The 21,613-nt window shown below is 37.0% G+C and overlaps 1 protein-coding gene across 5 annotated transcripts in view; it reads right to left on the reverse strand.

Annotated features, from left to right (window-relative positions):
• The window catches only part of PLEKHA7 (pleckstrin homology domain containing A7), a 174,320-nt gene that overhangs the window by 122,150 nt on the left and 30,557 nt on the right, over window positions 1-21,613 (reverse strand). The window contains exon 1 of one of the 5 annotated variants that reach the window (XM_072865747.1): window positions 19,386-19,507. The exons of 2 other annotated variants lie outside the window; for them this stretch is intronic. In XM_072865747.1, coding sequence (XP_072721848.1) covers window positions 19,386-19,426 — 41 coding nt within the window. In that variant the 5' untranslated portion in view covers window positions 19,427-19,507. Of the gene's footprint in view, window positions 1-19,228; window positions 19,266-19,385; window positions 19,508-21,613 lie in introns of those variants that run through there. 2 more of the 5 variants (XM_072865749.1, XM_072865748.1) reach the window with 2 other exon arrangements.

Raw genomic sequence — 21,613 nt, forward strand, 5'->3', positions numbered from 1 at the left:
TAGACTTTAGTAAAGCCTTTGACACGGTTTCCCACAGCATTCTCCTGGAGAAACTGGCTGCTCATGGCTTGGACGGGTGTACTCTTCGCTGGGTTAAGAACTGGCAGGATGGCCGGGCCCAAAGATTGGTGGTGAACAGAGTTAAATCCAATTGGCGGCCGGTCACAAGCAGTGTCCCCCAGGGCTCTGTGTTGGGGCCAGTCCTGTTTAATATCTTTATCAGTGATCTGGACGAAGGGATCGAGTGCACCCTCAGTAAGTTTGCAGATGACACCAAGTTGTGCGGGAGTGTTGATCTGCTTGAGGGGAGGAAGGCTCTGCAGAGGGACCTGGACAGGCTGGATCGATGGGCCGAGGTCAATTGTATGGGGTTCAACAAGGCCAAGTGCAAGGTCCTGCACTTGGGCCACAACAACCCCATGCAACGCTACAGGCTTGGGGAAGAGTGGCTGGAAAGCTGCCTGGCACAAAAGGACCTGGGGGTGTTGGTGGACAGCCACCTGAATATGAGCCAGCAGTGTGCCCAGGTGGCCAAGAAAGCCAATGGCATCCTGGCTTGTATCAAAAATAGTGTGGCCAGCAGGACTAGGGCAGTGATCATGCCCCTGTACTCAGCACTGGTGAGGCCGCACCTCAAATGCTGTGTTCAGTTTTGGGCCCCTCACTACAAGAGAGACATTGAGGTGCTGGAGCGTGTCCAGAGAAGGGCAACGAAGCTGGTGAAGGGTCTAGAGCACAAGTCTTATGAGGAGCGGCTGAGGGAACTGGGGTTGTTTAGTCTGGAGAAAAGGAGGCTCAGGGGAGACCTTATTGCTCTCTACAACTACCTGAAAGGAGGTTGTAGAGAGGTGGGGGTTGGTCTCTTCTCCCAGGTAACAAGTGATAGGACAAGAGGAAATGGCCTCAAGTTGCGCCAGGGGAGGTTTAGGCTGGATATTAGGAAATTTTACTTCACTGAAAGGGTTATCAAGCATTGGAACAGGCTGCCCAGGGAAGTGGTTGAGTCGCCATTCCTGGAGGTATTTAAAAGACGTTTGGATGAGGTGCTTAGGGACATGGTATAGTGGTGGTCTTGGTAGTGTTAGGTTTACGGTTGGACTCGATGATCTTAAAGGTCTTTTCCAACCTATATGATTCTGTGATTCTGTGAAGAAACCATCACCACCTGTGCAACTCCTGTGCAATACTGTGTTTTACACTGCAGCTTCCCCGTTCCTCACACATCACACCTTCAGAGGTTTTTAAACAAAAACCAGAACTCAGTTTCTGTTTTCAGTTATAGCACCTATTTTTTACGGTTTTATTCTGAACATAGAAGGCGGGATAGGTAACTAAGCAATTGCGAGCAAAAACCTAAAGCTCATAGACCAAAATAAGCTATTTAGGGAGCCTGCAGCAGTAATGGTCAAATTTTATTTGACATAATTATTTCACTTCTTCTGTATTTCAGGTAACTTTTACCACCATATGTTTCAACAGTCACCCACTGAATTCTCAGTAGCTCTCACTAATATTGCATGATAGCAAATACGGGAAGAAAGCAGGTACTAGAATTGACATTAATAAACTGCAATCTTGATCTAGATGTTAGATAACCAATGCATGTTTCTTTAGTGTTTAGCAAGTGTTCAGGCAGAAGCTAAACAACTCTTTATTGTGGCCAAAGGTTCTCAATTGATTCATGAGCAATTGAACACAGTTGGCATCCTGCCTGTCAGAGATAACCCTGTCCTGTTGAACTAGAGCAGTGAATCTTCCTGCCTGCAAAACTAAAATCACAATGAAGTTGCTATGTAACCAGGTACCGTGTTCTCAACCAGGCCATTCTGCCCTACAGCTGGCTAAATTAGTCTACAACAATTTGCAGAATGAGTAAGAAAAATTCTTGTCAACAATAAAACATCAGGATGTCTTCTGGGGCAAAAGAGGAATACCTGGGCTGTAAATTCACCTACTGCAAGTCATGAAACCTCACAGATATAAAGCCATTGACCATGACATAGACAGGAAGGGGGAAGTATCCTCCTTATGACCTTGCCTTCCTCTCTAACTGCAATTCCCACTGAAATAATTAGCCACAAGTAACCTGCAACTGGAAATTAACTTCCAAGATCACCTGATCTTGGAAGTTAGAGGTACACAGTCAAGAGGTACACAGATGTTAGTTATTCTGTACCTGTGCACATAAACAGTCTGTACTGTACATCTTTGAATTCTAACCTACGTAAACTTTGGAGGATGATCTCAACCTCAGTGCTAGCAGGAAATGTTACCCTCTACCACCAGGTTCACTCTGTATCATCCCCACGACCTTTACCCAGGAAGCAAAGTAAACATATCACCTGGCCACACAGTCATGCTTATTACCAGCAATCCATCACCTGTCAGTAGACTGAAGAGGGAGACTGCTGTTGCTGGAATTCACGAGGTTCACAGGCCACAGCACAGGCTGCAGCAGTGAGCATCAAAGACATTTCATCATTGGAGTCTGGTTGGCCTGGCACTGCCCTCACACTGGCTTTGGAAGGAGGTGGCTGGAGGACTAAACACCTCTTCCCCCCAGCTTTACAACATACACAAATCATAAGGGCTGCCACCTGCAATACACTGAGGAAGCTCAGGTCAGGCATACCAGTCTGGTGGAGAAAGGCTGCAGGATTCACGTGCCTGAAATCCAGTGCAATCAGAGTTGCAAGGCTGTGAATCCATGCCAGCATCACCACTGGCAAGAAAGAGGAGGGAATTCCAAAACAAATCAAGCAAAATCAAAAAACCCCCACAAAAACTAAAGAAATCCAAACCAAACCAGAATCCCATCTAGTTTCTCATAAAAGGAAGTCCATCAACCTGACCCATACCCTACCCTCTACAGGACTTTTCCAAACAGTTCTACATAGCAAAGATTTTTAAGGCCTGTACCAGGTATTGACTATCTTCAAAGACCATTTGGGAGCGATCATTCCATCTTCTGCTTACTGCATTTGTAAACACAAGAGTATAAGTCTTATGTGCTGTAGAATCAGCAGGTATTCCACACTTCAGTTCAAAGAAAAATCAGATAATCAAATTACATTCTCTCACTGTAAGAAATAATTCCATATTCTTAAATCTGAAATAACTCTTCTAAACAACAACAAAAAAAGCATTCATGAAGACATGACATTATTATAGAAAAAAAATATGCAGAACCTGAAATGGGATTAAGCTACTTTATCCTACTTAAAAATGAATTATACTGGAGAGAGACAACTATTTACTGCCAAGTGACACAAAAATATTGAATAGAAAACTAACCAAAATGATTGAACAAAAAAACTGAGTCAGCCAAATAAACTTTAAAGGAATAAACTTTTGCTAAAACCAAACAGGAAATCTAGTATTTCATTGAGTATGGATGCATGTAAATTGGACTGAAGTGATTTAATAAAAACAGTCCCTAGAAACATATGTAGAAGCCAGAATGCTGATATTATAAGCGATTTTTTAAAATTACTTTGAATTTAGAAGGGAGGTTCCTCTCTACCATGACCCAAATAAATCTTAATTTACTTGAGCTACCAGAAGGTACTAAGTTTCCCTCTCCAACAGAATCAACTCATTAAAACAAACTAAACAGATGTCTATTTAATGGCATCCAAACTTCAGCTTGCTGGCCCTTGATGAAGCTCCAGAGTACATAATATGCATCTCGTAGGATTGCAAATAAGGAAGGCTGAGTCTATTTTTGATCTTCAGGATAAATCAGACAAAGTCTTCTACATAAGAGGACTGTCATATAGTGTCCTTTTTAACTCAGACATATTTTATGTTAACAGCTCTGATAAATTCTTATAGATAAGAATAACTTATTCAAAATTCTTACTAGCAAATCAACTGTAACTACAATGCCCTGTAAATTGTGCAAATCACATACCAGATTACAGAAAAGTGTTACAATTAGAGGCAAATGAAACACTGTCATTTCACTTTAAAGTTTGTATTTGTATAAAGCAATTTGTATAATTCGACGTGCCTCAAAAGAACAAGAGTAAATGAAACTGTACAAACTCCTGAGGTCAGGGTGATAAATGAAACCACTTCCAAAATAAGCTTTCCTAATTAAGGCTTCTAAACCAGAGCTGGCTTGCATTCAGTTAATATCACTGTTACAAGTAATCTGAAATATTCTTGATAAAATATTTTTAGTATCGACTCCAGCATATTAAAAACCAGTTGAAGGTCATTATGAGGATGAAAAAAAAATAAAGTTCAGACACGGAAAGATAACAAATTCATCCCTAAAACTACACAAAATATTTTGAGAACTCTGTACTTAAATCAGTTCAAGATTAATTGTTTGTTTATAACTATCATCTTAATGTATTATAATCTGAGCATTAAAGAAAGAAACAACGAATCTGTCAGTTCTTGGATTACATCTACTGAATTCTGCTTATTTGTCCCCACAGGCCCACCTGGACTACTAAAAGCAGGGTGAGTGGTTTTTAGTTAAAAGACAGAAACATTGTATACATAGTTTTAATCAAGTTTATGTCATCCCAGCCTCCCTGAAGAAATATTTAATTGCTTAATTAGACAGATGGCACTTTTTATTATATTTATATTTGTTCACTGCACTTAAAAGTAATTTGCACAGCAAAACTTTTTCATTTGTTAGGTCAATTCATGTGCCACTAAATGACAATTTAGCACTACAAACTAAAGTAGAGATAAATCTAACCTATTCTCTGAAATGTAAATATTTCATACTAGTCTTTTTAAAACAGTCAACTGTTCAAACTCTTCATTCTGCGTTGGTGTAAGAATTTATTTATTTAATTTCGGCATATTCTTTGGTATGTCACTTTAATCTCATAAAAAAATAATGCTAAGGAATCCTTTATATTCTGTCACATTGTTATTATTTCCATTATCATACACAATCTTGAAATGGAAGAAATTAAACTTAACCATGAAACGATACAATCTACAACACACATTTGAATGACAGTCACACTGTTAAGAACTGAACGGACTGCATAGAATTTTAAAAGAACAATGAGATTTACAGAAACACAAAAAAAATGAAATACCTAGAAGCACTATGAATGGCAGTGTGCAAGGTAACAGGGGGCACATGCTTTCCAAAGGCATGGGATACATTTCTATGCAAAACAGAGCTGACGAACAGGACATCCCTTAAAACATACACTGACTTATACACACAAATAAAAATCCCTAATTATATTTTGATAAATCTTCTGAAGCCTGTGAAATGATTCATGTTTACAACACCTGACTAACCTCAGGTGCTTTGCCAAAAGAGCAGTTTTTTGGGTTTGTTTTGTTGGGTTTGTTTTTCCCCCTAAGAACAAGGATAAAAATGCAAAGAATATAGAGTCAAACCTGGACAATAATACCTATGACTTGCCATTATAAGAAATAGCTAGATATTTTCCAAGATAAGGCATGATTTCAGTCACAACTGAGCTTCTGATTGCTAGAGCAGTTTCATTACTTCAGAAGGCATTACAAATACTTCCACTCTTCATCCCCCATAATAAAATCTGTTTAAACGCTTTTGAAATAATGCAAATATTTATTCTCTTTGGTAAGAATTAATCATCAATTTCAAGGCAAAAGTCCACGATGACCAAGAAACAATCCTACCCTCCTCATCAGGATCTTTCACAGACCTGGAATGTAAGTACCGAGAGAGACTCAGTGTTAACAGTATGTGCCAGGAATATCCAACACTCACTGCCCTAATTATTTGAGATAACAGTACTCAACTTTCAGCAGGCAGGTACTCTAATCACAAACGAAACTTTGAAAAACATGGCACTAAATAAACACTGCACATTTAAAGTTACAGGATGGAAAACTCAAAAGGATTAGCAAGAGATTAGTACAAAATCCTTATATTATCTCAGGCATTTAGTACATGAAACACAGGAAAAAGTGCAGGGTTTCAAATGAAACATCACAATCTTTTTGCAAGGACTGAACACTGATACATACCTAAGATAATACTTTTTCACAGCACTGTTTACACACTGTCAGCTTCAGTCAGTCCTTAACCGTTCTCATGATTAAGCCTGAAGCATTCATAAGCACTCAAAAGTGAAGCACAGTCACTAAAAAGGACCACACTTGCCCTCTCCCCATTAGCTGAAAAAATCATTAACGCCTTCACTCCTCTCTTTCTGCCTAGGGAAAGAAAGAAAGGGGAGGGAGGAAGATTAGAGCAGAGTACCGCCTACCTCATTGCCATCATTTCCTCCCAACAGGTCATCCACACATAGAAAAAGGACTAAAACTGGTCTCTAAATCGGTTTCAGTGCTTCAGACTGGCTTATGAGAAACAAACCATAATTAGCTCATTTTATGTAACTGATGTAAGTTTGAACATTTAATGTTAGTTGATTTTACACTGATGTTAAAACCATTGTTCCTGGAGATGCCCTAGCATTACCACATCCACTTAGTGCCATCATTCTTTCATGTTTCAAGATATAGGCAATAAATTTAAATACCAAATATCAAGAAACTATAATTATGATATTACATCCCAGATAATTCCTAAAAACAGGAAATTGATGTTTTAATAGACTTGCATTATTTTAATTAGCTCTCAACATTAGTCCTTGGCCACACAACTTCTGTGGCTGAGACAACAGCAGCTTTTCATAATTACATTTGCAGACAATCACCTTCTGGGTTTCCTCCCATCTAGAACAAGTTAATCACCTTGTTATATAAAGCCAAATTAAATATAATCTTTCAAGAAAATATCCCTCCTCAGATTAATTATTCGAAGCAAAGCAGAAACAGTTATTGTGAGCATGATTTTAATGGAAGTTCTTATAAAATTGGAGCACTTTTGGGATGGGTGAATTAAATCTGTAAATTTCTCTTCAGAGGTATGAATTAAAAATCTCTGCAGTTTTATGAGATATTAAATTTATTTAAAGAGTCTTGACATGTTCCATGACTCCTACTCAAAGTAGCTAACTTATCAGGAATTATTAGGCTTTATTTTAAAACTGCCTTCAAAATACTGCCTATCACAAAATGACTTCTGGTCCAATCGCTTCAATAAGTTTGAAACTTTTCTGTAAAACACTTCCACACAAAGCAATCAGAAAACTCACTGTAACTGCTCTTGGTAACTAAATTTTGTCTCAACAATATGCTGTGTTAAAACAATTATCTAACACGTTATGCTAATTTAAGTAGGTCACACTGTTTCTATTAGATTTGCCTTAAAGCTCTTCCTAATAAATCTAGTTGCAAGAGAAGTGTTTGCCTTATTTTCTCTATAAAGTTGTTCATTTAAAATTATATATTAGGCCCAATATATATAAATTTATTAAATATATTTTTATATATATAAATTATATATTAAAATTATATATTAGCCCACAGTCTTTGAGAGACTCAACACATTCTCTGCCAGTTATATCAAAGTACAGAAGATGTATTTTATATTAATTTTGTTATGCTGCAGATACACAGAGAAGCCTTTGTGAAAATGCCATCATTTACAGCTACACCACTGAAATTCTTTCCGAATCTGGGAGGAGAAGGGGGCTGAAGGGAAGTGTTATTTATCATGAAGCTGCCATGACTTTACTCTCGTTGTTGAAATGCTCTTCGCAGCCCCCCTGATCTTTGCTTTTATCTGTATCTGCATTATGGCTGTGCTCAAGAGCAATATGCAAGGCATGACACAAAAGCAGAAGAGGTCCATCTTTATAGCTTAAGTATATATTAGCTATGTTTACATATAGTATTCATTTAATAACAAATATGTTTTGACTGAAATAAAATGCAACGCAAACAATAAAAGGCAAAAGTACCATGCTCTTTTTATTAAGGGATATAATTTTAAAAATAACATAAAATAAAAATCTGTAAAACTGCAAGCCTTCTGTATCCTTTCCAGTACACCATATGTGTGAGAAATTAAACTTTCTCCTAAGCTTTTATTTTACTCATCACCACAGGATCAAAAACTTCAAAAGTTTGGAAATACTCCCATTACTCCTTATTTACCTTATAAATGAGATATGAAAACACATGCAAAGAAGTGGTTCTAGGAGTAAATGCTATACAAGTACCTCCATTAAAACCTAACAGAAGATGAGATCTAGTGAGTAAGTGACAATTCATCCTAACTCAACAGTTGTTTTTAATTACATTTAATTGCAGGTGCTCACAAAGCTTAAAAAATTACACTGATCTCTGCTTACTACAAAATATTTTAAGCTGGAATCTTAATATTAATTAGTCACTAGTATCTTGGTTTTGCTTTGAAATAATATTTACATAATGTTCCATCAGCAAACATGTCCCAGGCAGTACTTCCGAGGGATATATTAAAACCAGAAACAAGCACATACAAGGTTTAGAGCAACATCAGAAAGCAGCTGTTGTATTTCAGCTGAACGGTGCTGACAAACTTTCACTCTTCTACTTTATACAAATGTAACAGTAAGTACTTGCATAACCCCACACCAGTTCCCACGTTGTTCATTCCCACAAACTACATGGAGCAGAAAGGGATTAATTTCTTCCTGAAGTGCTACACATAATTGCTGAAATCCCACTGTCCCATCTTTCTGATCACTTTTCAGAATCGGCCATAAATGCCTTCTCCACGTGGAGCTACCAGTAAAATCAATTCTTACAACCCCTGCAAGGGATTGTAAGAATTGCAAGGAGTTTTTTCACCTATAGAAATTTTTCATGAACACATCTGCGAAGTAATGTTTTTATAGATTGCTCTATCCAATTATTTTGGATATTTAAGCAACCACTCCTCTTCCTAGATGCTCCCAGTTCTCCCTATCACAACTTCACCATCCTGGTGACTCACTCTTTTTTTTCCCCTGCTCCCTTTTCAAAGACTCCTTGTGATCTCCCCAATACTTCAGCTGCTGTTTCTGTCCCTGACACCTTCCAAATTTAGGAACTGCCTATAACATGAAATCTTCTTATCATATTCAGGCATTCACAAACCAGATATTTTTTTTATACAAGACTAAGAAATCCTGGCCATTCCTAATGGAAGTATTTATTCTCAACCTGTTTCAATTTTTATTTTGGCTTTGTGGAAAATGCTAAGTTTCATAACTTTACCACTCTTCAAAAATCAGAACTGTCTCATTACCAAGAAGTACACAACTTTTTACATGCTGATTTTAAATTCTAAAAGGGAATAGTTGATAAATATACTACAAAAATTTGCATGAAACAGGACCACCTCTTTTCCCACAGCATTTAGATTCAACAAGCTAAAGATCTCAAACTTACTTCATGGTTAATCTATTATAACAAAATGGTTTACTCACTTAAAAAAGGAGGAACAGGAGGCAGATTATTCTTTACACTAATGATGAAAAAGGAAATGTTAAGCATTAAACGCAATACAATTTCCAAATTTCCGACAGGCTACTTTGATAAGTTAATAGACGGGAACCTTAAACTATGGGATCTGTGTTACTGATGTCATTTAAAGAGAAAAGAACAAGATTACACATAAGATGCCTGTGACAATTTGTGGACCTGTTTTCCAGTTTTAGTATGTCATCTAAAATGGAACAGACCCAGGGAAGTATCAATATGCTAAACAGCTTTTCTGCATAGAGAAATACTTGGAAGCTATGTGAAGTTGTGTGAACAGCTTTCATAAGGTTTAAGCTTTTGGCGCAGAAAAAGTAATTTTGTAAGAAGCTCAAATTACAATTATAATGGCTCTATAAGTATTTAAATATACCAAAAAACCTCCAATGGATTTCTCTAGACTGAGAAAACTTTTCCCCTCAGGCATGACATGTTTGGTACTATAAAGAAATCACAGCTGGAATACCTGAGACTGTGTGAAACTACTACCTTCTAAGACCTGATACCTGAAATTCTGATTTATTCCTGATTTAACATCCTAAAATGTGAAAGCCAGTTTACTTGTGTTCCAACAGATTAATTTTGCCATCTAAGATAGAGAAAAGCACTGCAATTCCATTACAGAAGCTTCCAAATGTTTGTTCAGCCTAAACATACATCGTAAACTTCACATCATAAATGATGTGTTATTCTAGAAGATTTTTTCCTTCTCCATTGCAGGCTAAAAACAGCATAATAAGGATCTAGAAGACTACAGAAGATGTCTTGTGGTTTTTAATTAAAAATGTCAGAAGATAAGTATAATGCAGGCTTCACTGGATTTATTTAAAAAAATAAAGATCATCAAAAGCTCAGAAACCTGAACACCAGACCTACCCAGATTCGCTTTTACACTTCATCTTATTTCCAAATGCTTGTGCTTGAAAGATTTTTAAAGATTTTTTTTTTTTAACTACTTTAATTATCCAAAATCTGCTATTAATTCTGTAGGCATACTCAAGGAAATTTAAAAGGAGCTTCAACAGTCTTAACTTAGAATTGTTTAAATGATGAACAAGTACCACAGTGTAGAAGCTGCTACTTGTAATAAAATTTCCTCATGATGGCAGCATAAACCATTCTGATGAAGTGCTAAATGACAATATACATTCCTACTCATACAAAACAGTGAGATCTCAACTGCTCTAGAAATAGTGTTCACTACTCTTAATTTTCTCCCTCTTCACATTGCCATTTCTACACTACATTACAGTCATCTTATTTAGTCCCCAGAATTCCCCAGGAGTATTATTCTACTTCACACATATAATCTATCAAGAAAGAAGAAGTACCACCCTACAGAGTATTTTGACAAGTGATACATAATTTTAGGTATCTACCCCATAAACTCCATTAGACTTTGTATCATTTGTATATTCTATTTTGAAAAGTCTATGACAACTGCACAATCTATGTGTTTGCATGAATCACTAAGTTGAGGCTTCAATCAAGATCTTTGAAGTTCTTCCCAAGAATGATCTTCCATCAAGTTCTGTTTGCTTTTAATGTTTCTGCATTACAAAGAGGACAATACCATGACTTTGAAGGCCCCATTATTATCTTGGCAGTAACAGTAATTTTAAAACCAGCCAGAAGGATTCTGAAAATCTTGCATTTTATCTTACTGACCTTCCACAGTATATAAGTTACAAAGATTTATAGCCAGTTGTATACTTTTATAAGGTATGAAATTCATTGAGTTCAAAATCTGCATAGATTTCAGCTTATATTAGTTAACTCTGGGTTGATTAAGAATAGGTTTGAGATTAAAAAGATCACCATGCTTCGCAAGACTTTGTGTAAAGGCTATTACTAGTGCAATTCACTCTTCTCAGACTACGCTGCAAGCAAGGCATTGCTGAGGCTACCACCTCCAAAAGCTCATCACCTCACACTTCAAAAGGTCAGTCAATGTCCCCCTCAGATCAGCCACCATAACTGTACACGTAGTTGTTCCTTAACCTAGTTCTATCAAAATAATCTGGGTTTTTGAAAACCATGCAGTAGAGTATAAAGTAATCCAGATCACTGAGACACCAGGTTAGGAAGAGACAATACACACAGTTACGCTCATTGATCCAAGGGGACAGTAAACTCCTGGAGGAGAAAAGACAGACAAGTAAGAATGATCTTACCTCAATCTCCTGCCCAGCTGCAAGTTTCGTATCTGTCTACAGCCTTTAAAACTGCACTAAGCCCCTACTTGTTTCTCTCTTAGAACACCTACCTAGAGTTTAAACATCAGAAGTCCATCTTTATTTATTTCATCTTCATATTACTGACTAGCCGTGCTTAAATATACCTAAAAACCTTACCAATTTGTAGTTTTACACCATCTCTGATTGATCGCCAACTGCTTAAAGGAAGCAATCTTAAGACTCCATCAAACTGAAGATAAACTGCCAGTCCCCCTATTTCTAGATGTTAGTAAAGACTGAAAGAACAAACATTCAGAAGGAAAGGAAAAAGATAAAATAAAAATCAGTCTGTTTTAGATAAAAACAGAAGCTAGAAAAAACACAAATGAAAATTTCTAACCCATGAAATGTGGAATGGATGTATTCGTTCTAGAAGTTTAACTTGCAGCACATGTTGCAATACTACAGCCTGTACGACTTGGCAGTTCACATGACTTGGCATTCCTGGACAGAGCAAACAAACATGCTTGCACACAGATGTAACAGCCAAAAGCAGCAGCGAAGGGTTTTTTGGCTGTAGTTAAGCTTTTTCTTAACTCTCTTTTTTCATGTCTTGGCAGTTTTATCTTCACTATTGTAAAGAGGGAGGTTAACGCCAGTTTTCTCAAATCAGACTCAGGTTACAATGACTGAAAAGACAGACCATATCTTAATTTGAGGGTTTACAATAAGAAAATTAAAACAAACCAGCAGCATCTTTGTTTTTAAGCAATATACTCACTGCATAGCAAACAGACATTTACCACATCAAAGAAAAAGTAGCTTTATAATGAAAGCCCACCTCCTGAACATTTATGGTTTCTAACATTATTATTATTCCTTGAGAAACCTCCCATTTTCCTCTCCATACACCCTTACAGTACACCTATTTTAGCCAAGACAGAAGCAGAGCTTTACCACATTTTCTCTGCTAACAGGATTTTTCAAATGAGCAACAAAGATTGGAAACAGCTGGAGCTTCAGAAGAGGATTGCCTCATTACCAGTACCAATAAACAGAATAGATCAAGCAGAGGAAAAAGCCAAGTCCTCCATCTAAAAGAAAAATTACTAGGTTTAAAAAAAACAGCCTAAAATCAAGACTCTGCTGCTGGTATGTCCATTTGTGTGTATTATTATATAACAACAACAATGTAATAATAGGAGTCCTATATGAACTTACAGCTTTTTGTTTCTTTAAGTAATGTTAGTTTAATCCAAGAAACATGATGAGGTCAATTGAGTTATGTGAAAGAATTACCCAGATGTAATTAGAAACCACAACTCCTACCATTTTCAGCAAAGCACTTCTTCAAACATATAATGAAATATTCATGGCCATATTGTGACAGAAGAGCCTACAACCAACTTAAAAGGAGCAAGAGAAAATGCATGACAGCCTGTCAATTAAAAAATTTTAAAAATCCAATTAAAAGGTGTATTTGGCAAGACAAACTTTCACTCCCAAATTATCTTTTCCTCTAGTCTTATCTCTCATTGTTAGAGACTAGCAGAAAATACTAATTTTTATGTAACTGTGCAATAAATATACTCTGAAGAAATTTTTTTCAATTATCAGACAAAAGGTTTCATATGTAGGAGATAATTAGTCAAATACAAGTTTAAGTAAAAAAAAAAAAAAAAAACACAAAACTGAAGTTTTAAAAAGCAAGGGAAACAGAACATTCAAAATTAGATCCAAAGCATGACCTAACAACTGAAAGTACAGAAATGCAGAGATAATGCACAACATATGTCTGACAGTAAACTGATCGGTAAGCAGGAGGTACCCTAGCATGAGCTACCATTGTAATATGGCAGTGAAAAAGACAAAATTCAATGCCAGGATACATCATGACAGGTATTTCCAGAAGAGACAAGGAAATATTTTAAGCGGTTTTTAACCATAAGTGTTTCAGCAAGACTTTATCAAGAATATCGTGCACCATCCAGACTTAGAAAACATCAAATAGGTGCATGTAAAAAGGAGGACTTTCTGTATCTGGGGAAGAGATCAGGACACATCAAGTACTCTGTCATTTGCAACAAGCTAGGGCACATCTACTTTGTAAAACGTAGCACAAGGCCAAGAAACTTGAGCTAAAGCAAGTCAAGCTAGTGTCTGAACCAGACTGACTGAAGATGGAACACTACGAGACATCTGATAGCCCAGGCACATCATCATGCAGACATTACTATACTGCTTTTGGCTGAAAACTAATGCCTCTGACTTGCATTGTGCTACACAGCTATATGAGCTGGGCCTCGTGTTCAATCCATTGCACAGTGGAGACATGCATTAACATGTAGCTTATTCAACCCTGTACTTTGTAGGGTGTAGGACTGCTCTGTTTAAAAACAAACAAACCAACCAGTAATACAAATACCAGAGAAGGGAAAGCTGCCTTTGTCAAACAACAGGAATGGCAGGAGACCAACAGATACCAGATTGCCATTAATTAATACGAGTCAGAACTTAAAACAGAGTTCCCAAAATTTCTTTATTTCTAACATAATCTGGTAGGTACAGGAAAAAGGAAGAAAAAACCCAAACAAATGTAAAAAAAAAAAGATGCAGATTAATCAGCCCATGAGATAATTTAAATGAAGTGGTGAAAATCAGAAGACATGACTGAGTCAATACCTGCTTGCAGACACCAGCCTATTGTCTGCAAAAATCAGAAATAAAAGTTAATTCATATATTTACTAGTATTTCATAACACTGTTCATGCAAAGAATTCATGGCTGTTTGTAAATATCAATAAATATTTTGGATTCTACTATATCTCTGAAGCCATGAAACTTCTCCAATTGAGCAAACACCTACTTGTGAACTTCAAAAATCTGAATCAAGAATATTCAAAAGAAGTCTTTGATCTGCAGCATACGAGAAGATAATCTATTATGAGTTTACCATGCTAAGCTACTATGCAAACTAAGATCTAACTCTTTTTTTTCATTTTTTCTTAAACTGTAGAGCAGAGGTCAGCAAACTCTTAAAACTTCAAGTCACATTTTAGTTTGCCGAAAAAAAATAGTTTTCCCATGCATGAAGGTATTACATTATGTAATACATAAAAACTGCTTAGATTCTGAAAACAATTACTTTACGTCCACAATAGTCTACTTACACACATGGGGTTTTGTTCCACTACTTCAAACTTGCCACAAAGCTCTAACTGGGCAACGCATGCTTCTTGGATCAAGAGAGTTCAACATCTGTCCAGCTGCATGTCTCAAGACAAACAATTATGTCTTCCTTAGCTAGGAAATAACTTTTTTTTTTTAATTAACGTACATGGTTAACTAGTAAAAACTCGCCAAGTGCTAATCATCTTCCCTCTGTGGTCTCTTCAGTCCAGCAAAGGAATCTGACCTGAATTCTTGCCTCCACCAATCTGGTTCCAGCAATGGTACTGGAATCTCCTCCCTCCTCCCCTCCAACCAGATGAATGACAAGGGCATCAGAAGTTGGGTATTTTCTTCTTGCTGGCAAAGTAGGGCCTCAACTATCATACACAATTTCATTAAGAATATACCTTCTTCTCATATGATCCTAAGTCCAGAATGTCAGGAATCCCAGCTTCCTCTCGAATAATTAGATTATCTCAAAAGTATAAAACCCATTTTGTTGCAGTTCAACCCATACAGCCAGGATGCCTGATCTGCTGAAAGAAGGATGTTAAAAGCTTCAAATGATCAAACTAAATCTAGAGAAAGGAAGACATCCCTGCTTCATCCATAAAAGGACAACTAGCAATATCCAAAATCTTGCCCCAAACTAATCTGAAGATGACTCTGGTGCATAAGCCTTACCCTTTCCCAGTGAAGAATCACAGAGACATAGGAAAGCCTAGCCTGGAAGGGGTTTCAGGCAATCATCTGGTCCAACCCTCTGCTGAAAGCAAGGCCTTAGATTAGATGATCCAGAGTCATCCAAACTGAGTCTTGAATACTTCCAGCAAAGGGAGATTCCACCCCTCCTCTAGGCAACCTACTCCAATGTTTGATTGTTCTCACAATGAAGAATCACCTTTCCTGGCTGATCAGGGATGATGGTGAAGGCTTGTGAATGCTATACTTTGATGGTAGAGAATAGTGCTTATACAGCCCCTTCAAGCCCCACAGCACCTAAGCACAATCCTTAACACGCACAGGTTTTCTTGTGTGTCCATTTGTCAAAAGTGGGGGGAAAAGAGGATAGATACACTAAGCTCTTACCTATGCTAGAAATAAATATTATGTTAAATGAAACATTAACATAGTTTTAACCAATCCATCGTAAGTACCAGGCTTGGCCTTAGAACAGCTGACAAGAACAATCACACTAGACTATATTTGGCTAAGAGGCACTCGCTCATTAGCACTTCAGCAAGAAATGTATAGTGGCATTAGTCAGGGAGATACACATTTCCAATATTTTGGGCCAGCCTTGCCTTTAATCCAACTAAAAGGTTTTGGCAGGCAGTTGAGAGCTGCCATTTGCAAACAGAGGTGATATTTAGCATATTTATTAAGACCTCGGCTCCTGCAATCATGTAATGACTACAAGATGAAAGCAGGCATTCTTAAAAGATGTTCCTAATATTCATAGTTTAAGAGAGAAAAAATAGGCCCTGAAGAGGCTCAGGAAACAGATATAAATATGTGGGTATAAAGAGTACAAGCCCAGTAAACTTAGAAATTGTTAAGCAATTTTACATGAGAACTTTAGATTTCAGGCATTCTACTGTACTCCACACATAAATTATAATAAGGTCCACAAATATGCTATTTTAAAAATCCTCTTTTTTGCATTTTACTTGGAAGATTTTCATAACTCTCAAACCCTAACCATTTCCTTTGTGTGTTCTTTTACCTCCCCCCCCAATAAAAACTCAAAATTTGACCTTGTAGAGACTGTAGCTCAAAATGAATTTAAATAAAATAAGAACAAGTTAAATTCTTTGGCTTCGCTGTTTCTCAACTGCCCCATCTATCCCCCACTTCCATTCCTGTAATTTACCATATATCTTCATAAAAATAAGCAAGCCATCTAAACTATAGACATAAGCAGTGCAAAGTTCAAGTTCTATATAGCTTATAAACAGATACTTAACAGCACATCTATAAAAAGACCTGATCCAGTTGCTGCCATACAAAAAGTTTCATGTAACCAGTATGAACAAGCAAAGGCTATCTGGTGATTTTCTCACAAAGCTGTCGCAGTCCTTCACAATGACCGTCAAAACGCACACATGTAACCAGTTGAGCGAGCCAAGCACAGTAAAGTCTTGAAGAAGAATTAGAGCAAGACAATCACAGATGCCTACACCAGCATTTCCAACTTGAGCGTAACTTGGCTTGAAGTTTTGCTATAGTATCACTGACAGTAACGGAGTTCTTCAGTAACAGTGGTTTCATTGAAAAAAACAACAGTTTTTTGAAAGCTTAAATACTTACTTACAAATAATTTAGCTCACACCCAGAAAAGCACGATAAACAATGAAGACTTCAACAAACATCTCTCTTACAGAGCTCTCTATCATTCTTTCAACACATACACACAAAAAAATCCTATACGCCAAGCATTCATCTTCTATGTTTGTCAAATTCTAAAGTCCCATACTTGTACTAGATTATATAAGCAAACTGAGACAGAATAGATGAGCACTTTGTGCACTAGTGCAATAAGATGCTAAAATTCAGACTTGCCTTTAAGGCTGATGATTTACCGTACTTTCTTATAGCCGCTCTTCACAATATAGAACTAAAAAGGAAACCAACACAAAAGCTGACCAAAAGCCATGCTTAATAAACCTTCTAAATTTACTACAAAAGTTTTAAACAACACTAGACTGGAGGGCAGAGCTGCCATTTGGAGGGCTCTTGACAGGCTGAAGAAATATGCTGACAGAAACCTCATAACATTCAACAAAGACAAGTGCAGGCTCATGCACCTGGGACAGAATAAGCCCATACAGCAGTAAAGGTTGGAGGCCAACTGGCTAGGAGACAGCTTTGTACAAATGGACCTACGGGTCCTTGTGAAGAAGTTGAACACAATTTATTTATTACACAATTTTCATTCTAGATCTTGACCTCTCCACTACAACAGGGAAATGCGGAAAACAAACAAAAAGAGACAGAATCTACACCAAGAGATTATTACACACCTTTAAGTTTTCTACAGCAAGCAATACCAGGAAAGCAGGGAAAGGAACAGATAGCATTTGTCTCAAAAACATGAACTAGCGTACCAAAATAAGCTGGCTCACTGATAAAGACTGACATGCTCTTGCAGAAAAGCACAGGCTAACAAAACCAATTACGGAAGCCTCAACATACTTTGCCGACTAAAGTTCCTTGTCCCTATGACCTGGAAACAGGTCTGACAAAAATCAGTTCCAACAAGGTTCAGCTTCTGTGGTTTCCAAAAAGACCCTCCTCACACACAGAGGTCCTTTGGTACTTCGTCTGCACTCTCCAGAAGACTAGCACACTTCCATTCTTTTCAAGAAGCTGAGTGTTCACGTTCAGAATAAAGATGAAGCTTTAACAAAGACAGAAATGCAAAAGTAAAATTACACTATTGATGCTCATTGCCTATCTGAGAGAGGTATAAACATTGAGCTCTGAAGATTTAGAAGTTAATTTGACTTTTAAAATATATGATGTTCCTCTAAAACAGGCTTGGATAATAATTTTTTAAATTACATTTTATTTCAATATTGCTGTTCTCCCATTGTCTCAGGAATACTCATGAACCCTAGATATAACCATGCATCATTGCATTCTACAGATTCATCAAGACATTTTCTTGGCTTAAGCCTGTATTCTTTAAAACATACTTCTAAACATCAATTTTTATACTCTTCCTGACTGTCATTTCTGAAGATAGATTTTGTCTAAATTTGATTATCTTGTTTGCTTCTGTAATTTTCTTAAATTCTTTCTGAACTATCTTTGTAATACTGAAAATTCTAGCCCCTCATCGAAATAGAGACACCTGAAATAATTGTCATCTTGCATTAATTACAATCTGATATTTCCCATGAGGAAGAAATGCAGAGAATACAGTGCATGACAGGCAGATCTTTAGGAAATTCATCAGTCCTATTAAAAATGTTTACTTTTACATTAGGCAGTATTCTATTATTTAGAAATCCCCAAAAGTGATACACTGGAGCTTAAATGTTACTGTTACCAACTCTCCCCCTCCGAAAAACACAAAAATAGACACACTTTGTCAAATACAACTCTTATTAACAAACATTCTGGTAAGGTTTGTTATTAAAAAAAAAAAAAGACAAAACAAACAAAAAAAGCCCAACAAAATGAAACACCAAAAACCAACTCACAATTCCTATGCTCTCTGTTGGATCTCATTAAGAAATAGAAGTAGGACAACATCCAAACCCAGCACCTCAAGTTAGAAATATGAGTTTGTTTTGCCATCTATGTAAACTATTTTGCAGCTAGTCAATACCACAAAGATCAATAAACCCAATAACAGGCTTCCTTCCTAGACCTTTACAAATAACACCATATTACCATAAAAAGCAGACAGTAGAAGACTGCAGATTAGCTGCAGTTTTCAACATGACTACATAAACATCTGAAGAACAATAAACAATTCATCTTACTTATTCAAATGAATCATTTCAATTTGCTCCCCAGGAACTACATATGGTCAGGTAATCCTTCTGCTTTCTGGGATACATAGAAACGTGCCTCCTGTAATTTGGTTTATGCCACAATTACTTCGAGAACACTCTCCAGCAGCACAATCCCATTCTCTACCTTGGCAATAAATGTCTTCTGTTGAACTGCAGGAAAGGCATGCCATCTTGCAGGAAGGGCTCCCATTACATACATCTTTATAATTAAGCTGATCTTTCTCAAAGCTGTTAAGCAACGCATTTTGTTAAATGTCACACCAAGTGCATTCCATGAGATGGAATGTACGTGGTGTCCCTGCAGAAACCACATCCTCCCACCACAGCTGTAGACTTGAATGTTCCTTTGTATTCCTTATTTGGAAAAAAGGACAAAAATATCCAGTATTTCACAAGAGTAACTCTCCATGCACCAAAACAATGGCTTGGTATTTTGCAAAGTTCTTGAAAAGCAAATTTATTCAGTTTCCCTATCGCAAAGGGTAGCAAAATAAACCAAGTGCCAAGCACTATCACATCTCTACAGGAAAGTCTATGTACCATAAGTATGTATCAGAACATATCAGTGATCTAGCCTGGGTGTCTGCGCATCCTTATATAACACTCAGACTCCATAAATGGTACTTTAAAGCCTAAACTACATTAAAAGCATGATGCGTATCTGTATTCAAAACTCCATAAGACATTCATTGTCTATAAGCATTTGTAAAGTGCCTGTTTTTTAAAACAAAAGCTTAATGCTCTTCCAATAATGTTTAAACACAGATGTTGTTTAGCAAATTGTTAATTTTTCCCTATCTCTGTCAAAGTATTTTTGGCATAGTAACTTCATTTCAAAGTTCACAGGTAAAACTACTTAATTTTAACTATGCATTGTTTTTATTTAACTGGAGCTATTTTAGTTCTGCTCATTGATGTAACAGGTGTAAAAAGCTAAGGTCAGGTAAGAGGTATTTAAGAAACGAATGTAAAAAAAAAAAGGAAAATAAGATTAATTACTTCAGATGGGAAGTGTATAAACTCTTTAAGGACAACTGCCAAATCTCAAGGAATGTCTAGTCTCTTGGGAGGTCTAAATCTCTAAGACGTGCTCTACTTAATTCTCATCTGCCATGCAGTTCCACTGCCATGTATGATTTTCTGAAGAGCTTAAGTCCAACTAAGATCCCACTGCTACTGAAAGGAACAGTCCCACCTCCTGCCTTCCCAACGCTTCCTCTGCACCAGCACTGGTGCTTGTGCAGCCATGCAGCAAAGTGAAGGGCAAGCTATTCAGCTGAAATCAGTCTCTCATAGGACGTGTTTTTCAGCTAGATCAAAGAAGTGAGCTGGAGCATCAGGCTGCTAAACAAGTGTTCCAGGACTGGTCAGGAAAGGGCTGCAAAGGAAAGATACAGTGGAAATGTTAGTATCCCCTTCATAGGAAGCTCTTTTCTAGATTAATTTAAGCGCCTCATGAAACTTATTAGCTAGTCAATTTGTGTCCTTCTCATCCACAGCAATCAGGATAGGACTTCACACCTTCTTCTTCTAATGAAAGTGAAGAAGTTGAATTAATTGGCCTCTAACTCAGCCATGCAGTAATCCAAAACTCAACAAAATCAGCAAGCTTCAGATTAGACCTTTAATGACTTAGAGTGGTGAAAGCACATAATTTACTTTTCTTGTCCTTTGTTTCTACAGAAATGCTCAAAGCAGGCGCATGTTAATTCCTTTGGCTCTTCCACTCCCACTGGATATAAGTAGCCCACCGTCTGGTGGCAACAGCTACTTCAACCAAGCACATAATACCGCCCTAATAAAAACAGTAACCTAAGAAAGAAATTCCTGCCAAGTTTTAAGCAGCAACAAGAAACTTTTTAGGGCACCATTTAAAACTTCTCAGAATACACAAAGCATATGCCTATGATGGGGTGAGGGGAATGGACTTGGAAAATGGTACCAAACAGAATACAAAAGTACAAAACTACCCAGGGTCAGTTGTTTTCAAAAGTCTTGGTTCTTCTCCCCACACATTTTATAACCTGAAAAAGGTAAACAAAGACACCTATTGAAGTTAAGGGAAAAAATGGAGAAGAGTTTTTTAATAATATAACTTTCAAAATAGGTACTGCAGTACCCTTAATGCTTTATTTATGGATTTTCTGACTTTAATCACTCTAGTTCTTTGTCTTTCACTTAGATACTCCTGCTGACAGTATTTTGTTAGCTGTTTGGAATGTGAAAGCTCACAACAGCTATTGTCACAAATGAGAAGCAAAACTAGGGACTTGCTTGAACAGCTTAATTGTATGCAGGCAGAATACATTTTAGAGCCAAACTGAACATTGAAAAACAGCAAGATATCTGAAT

This window comes from Ciconia boyciana, chromosome 6 (genome assembly GCF_034638445.1).
Source record: "Ciconia boyciana chromosome 6, ASM3463844v1, whole genome shotgun sequence".
NCBI lineage: Eukaryota > Metazoa > Chordata > Aves > Ciconiiformes > Ciconiidae > Ciconia > Ciconia boyciana.